The sequence below is a fragment of the Erythranthe guttata genome, chromosome 5 (assembly GCF_056151865.1).
Source record: "Erythranthe guttata isolate IM_541 chromosome 5, IM_541, whole genome shotgun sequence".
NCBI lineage: Eukaryota > Viridiplantae > Streptophyta > Magnoliopsida > Lamiales > Phrymaceae > Erythranthe > Erythranthe guttata.
The window spans coordinates 11829816-11834508 of NC_142537.1; the positions used below are offsets into that span (position 1 = coordinate 11829816).

The 4693-nt window shown below is 36.8% G+C and overlaps 1 protein-coding gene across 1 annotated transcript; it reads left to right on the forward strand.

Moving 5' to 3' along the window:
* Positions 1–2099: 2099 nt before the first annotated feature.
* LOC148770629 (uncharacterized) lies at positions 2100–4389 on the forward strand. The gene is made up of 2 exons (XM_088817954.1): positions 2100–3243; positions 3353–4389. Exons 1-2 carry the CDS (start codon positions 2100–2102, stop codon positions 4387–4389), a joined length of 2181 nt encoding a protein of 726 aa, XP_088674080.1.
* The last annotated feature ends 304 nt before the right edge of the window (positions 4390–4693 follow it).

Below are 4693 nucleotides of genomic sequence, written 5' to 3' on the forward strand. Positions count from 1 at the left end.
TCTCCGATGTTGGCCTTTTTTTGTTGATTTTTTTGCTAAATGTTTATTTAACTAAATTAATTGAGTGTTCTCATTAAAATGAGAAACGGGATGTGTCGATCCTCATTATTTTTTATAATAAAGGAACCTGCAGTCAACTATACAGGTGAACTGGATAAACCTACAAGGTCAATTGATACAAACTCACTTGCTCAATCCAATATATCATCTTTTGGGGACACTCCATCCTTATTTACCTATATAAGTGGGGATTCTACTAACAACCCCTATTTAGTATAGCATTTATAACATCTAAAAATTACCGAAAGTAAGGACTGGACCTTGAAAAGTATATATCAATTCTTTTAGAAAAATCAATCAAGACAAAATAAAAAGAAGCAACGAAGATAATGGGTGTGGTGTAGGGTTGGGAACGAGCCGAACTCGAACCGAACTCGGCTCTTTTGGCCAGCTCGAGCTCGATTGCATGTTGCCGAGCTCGAGCTCATCAGCCAATTTTTTTTTGCTCGAGCTCGAGCTTATTTAATTTTTTTTTTATTTTTTTTATTATTATTTTATTTTTGTATTAAAATCATTTAGGCTATGTTTGGTAAGCTTTTGGGCTGCCATTTCCATTTTATTCAGGAGAAGATGTTTTGGGACTTGGGAGAAGAATTTGGAAATAAAATAGGGGTTATATGACATAACCCCCTCATCCAAATTTCTTACAGGCATAAATCCGTATTTTTATTTACTATTAGGGATAACCCGGTTTTATCTATCCTACACCCGGTGAAGGTTACACCGGGTGATTTTTTACCGTTGATCTACACATACCAATGTGGGTGTGTGTGTGTTTGTGTGTATATGAATGGTAAAGATCTACCCGGTGTATTTCACCCGGTGTAGGATCTCAAAAGCCGGGATAACCCCTCATTAAGGTTAATACTTCATTTACCCTTGTTATATTCATAAAAATATAATTAAATTATTATTGCTAAAGTAACTCCCCTAAAATAACTCTACTTAAATCTCTCACCTACTCTCCCAAATCTCCCACTAAATGCAAATCACCGCATTTCAGTTTCCTTTAGATTCTTTTTACAATCTTTTTGTAATTTTGATTTAAAAAATATATTTTTTTTTCAATTTTCATTTTTTTAAGGGAAAATGAGGGAAAACCCCCCCATTAGGGAAAATTACCTAGCCCAGGTCCAATTTGTATTTGGGCTATTGTATAGAAGTCCATATATTTTTTCATCAATTGCTTGACCCCCCTTACGGATGTTTTCTCCCTATTCTGCCCTTATTGTAAATATAATACCCAAACAACGTATCAATCAGAATTGGCGTGAAATCTGTGATTGTACCTCCGTATATCTCGCCCTACGTGATTAGTGCCAACTGCATAATCATAAACCGTTCTGTTTATATCATTATAACTAATCTTCACAGTCAAAAATCTTCGTCATAAATTCTTCGACACAGGCGATACATGTGAAGATTACAGAGTGTGGAATAAAATTTAACGACGAGAGATTGTTTAAAAGAAGGTATGATATTAGTACTAAATCGGCTTATCAGATGAGATGGGGGTTTGTATATACAGTTTCGTTTTGGAATTGGAATTTCAAGTTACTGTATTTGATTGGGTTGATTGCATAGTTTAATTAGTCAGTTCATAATTACAATGGGACTTACGGTGGTCATCCAGACGGGGGTGATTTATTGCTGTTAGGATTAGAAGTGATTTTAAAATAGGTGGTTGTTTTTTGGCAGTTTGCTATGTTTATAGCTCTGTGTCACAGCCGTTAATGTAGTGTGCTATGTCTGTATGTTTTCTCTGGTGTGATAAATAACACTGATCAATTTAATTTTAATAAAATATATTATGCGCGACGAACGTAGTAATCTAACTTACAAATTACATTATTATGAATTCATACAAAAAGAACAATTAAATTGTTCATATAGAATGAAATTTGGTATGTTTATAGCTTCTGTGTCACAGTTGTTAATGTAGTGTGCTATGTTTTTATATTTTCTATGGTGTGATATTTGCTTATGATGAGTTTCCACTTTTCACATTTTTTTATTTTGTCTCCTCATGCAGTAATCAAATGGCGATTAGTGTGATGCTGATGCTAAACTATGCGGGTGTGAAAGCATTGAAGCGTTTCACAGTTGGTATGCGGTATGAAGCATTGTCTGGCTTTATTTGTTCGAAATGGAGCGGTTTGAGTGCCGATAATCTGTATTTGACGTACAATTTGCCTATGTTTGGTGATTGCATTCTCGGAGATGATGAAGATGTATTGTCAATGTTTGCCATGGTACAACAGTTAACTTTGCAGAATATTGTTGTTAACGTGAAGGAAAAGGAGAAGCGTGCTGAATTGGGAAATAGGGGAAGGTCGTTGGCGTACGTTGATAACGATTTTCAGGTTCAAAATGCCCTAGTTGGGAGTTTATCTGCGTATGCACCATCTGCATTATTGGTTGAGAATGATGGTTTATGTGAAGAACGAATCATGGGTGTGCCATCGGATGGTAAGCAACTATTGAGCCACAATTGGCTTTTTTTGATTAGGGATGTGGGACAGGTTTTTAAAGGGGGCGTTGTTGAGTTTAGGAAAGCATTGTGCAAATTTTCTGTTGAATCTGGTTTTGAGTTTGACTACGTGAAAAATGAGTCATATCGAGTCACGGCACAGTGCAGGTACAGAGACTCGAAGAAATGCATGTGGAGAATACATGCATCGATTGAGAAGTGCAACAAATTTTGTTATATTAGGAAATATCATAAGTATCACACATGTGGCATGACATTTGGAACTTGCAGTAGAAGAAGGATCACGTCCGATATTATTGCAGAGCTTATTGTGGATGATATTCGAGCTATGCCTACAACGACCCCTAAAGATGTAATTCACCAAGCTAAAGATAAATATGGTATTGATATTAGTTACTTTGTTGCATGGAGGGCTGTAGATGCGGGCAGGGAGGTTGTGTATGGTGATCAAACCACATCGTACTCATTCCTTCCATCATATTTTCAAGAAATGCGAAAGACTAATCCGGGTAGTATTTTCCATTTAGATGTTGATGAATTTTCCAACAATTTTGTGCGGTGTTTTTTCGCTTTCGCTGGATGTTTGAGTGGTTTCAAATCATGTCGTCCCGTTGTATGTGTTGATGGTACTTTTTTGAAGGGAAAACACAAGGGTATATTGCTCAGCGCCGTTGCGAAAGATGGCAATGATGGTAATGTTTTGACGTAGTTACATATTTTTTTTTGGAATTGTATTAGTCAATCATAATGCATGTTTAAATTATTAGCAACTAGATTATTGACGTAATGTTTAATATGCAGGTTTATTCCCGTTTGCATTTGCTATTGTGAATGAAGAAACAAATGCTAATTGGGCATGGTTCTTGGAACATTTGAGAGACTCAGTAGGTACGGAGCGTGTACTAACATTTATATCTGACAGGTGCCATGGCATTGTTGAGGGGGTGAAGAACATTTTTCCAGGCTCTCGTCATGCATTTTGTGTAATTCACTTGAAGAGGAATTTGAAGAACCATTTTAGGGGTGTTGGTGCCAACCTTCGGAAAGCAATTGTACTTCAGTTCGATTCTTGTGTTTATGCTGCATCGAAGGAAGAATTTGAGGTTGCAATGGGTGACTTAAGATCCAATGGAGCGGAAAGAATTTTCAATTTCTTAGCTGACCTTCCTTATGAGAATTGGGCGCATTCGTATTTTGAGGCTGGTAGATATGGTCAGACCACGTCAAATGCTGTTGAGTCATGGAATGCCCAAATTCGAAGGTATAGACATCTTCCCATCACCAATTTCATTGATGCAATTCGGAGTTTGTTAATGGTGCAGATGTGTATAAGGCACGAGGAGGGTGACACGTGGACAACTGCTATATGCCCGAATCTTGAAACAATTTTTGATAGTTTTGTGAATGAGGGTAGACCATTGACGGTTAAAAAGGCGTCTGAATTTGTGTATGAGGTGTACTCGGTGCCGAATGCTGTTGTAGATGTGCAGGCAAGAACATGCTCGTGCAGATGGTGGCAAATCAATGGATATCCTTGCGTACATGCTGCAGCTGTGTTGTTTTTGTACAGAAATGATGGTTATGAGCACATTGATGAGTACTTCCACGTGTCGATGTTCAAGAGTACATATGCTATGTTAATACAGCCTTTTGGTAAAGTGGTAGTTGACAATCAACAAAAATTGGTGGGTCCCCCAGATTATCATACAAGACGTGGTAGGCCAAGAGTGAAAAGAATTCCTTCTAGGGGAGAGCATATTGCTCGGAAGATGAAGTGTGGTCGTTGCAATGAATATGGACACCATAATAAGAAGACGTGCACAAAGCGGATAGGATGAATTTTTATGTAGGAAGATGATTGTATGCAAATGGTTATTTTTCTTTAGTTTATTTGCATTTGTTGAACTATTCTGTTTTATTTGTGGACATTTTTCCGCACATGTTCTGTTGAACTATGTTTTTATATCAATGCACATGTTCTGTTGAACTATGTTTTTATATCAATTGCTATGTTTTATACGATCGTTGACTGTTTTTTAAATGGGGTTTTGCATTATATATTAATTTTACTACGAATATGCAGTTTACTGAAACGTAATAAGTTTATAACAACAGAGGCAGTTTACTGTAACTTCTTAGTTC

Coding starts and splice junctions, on each gene's coding strand:
- LOC148770629 (XM_088817954.1), top strand. CDS start 2,100: ATGGCGATTAGTGTGATGCTGATGCTAAACTATGCGGGTGTGAAAGCA. Junction 3,244..3,352: donor TGCGAAAGATGGCAATGATG/GTAATGTTTTGA, acceptor TTTAATATGCAG/GTTTATTCCCGTTTGCATTT.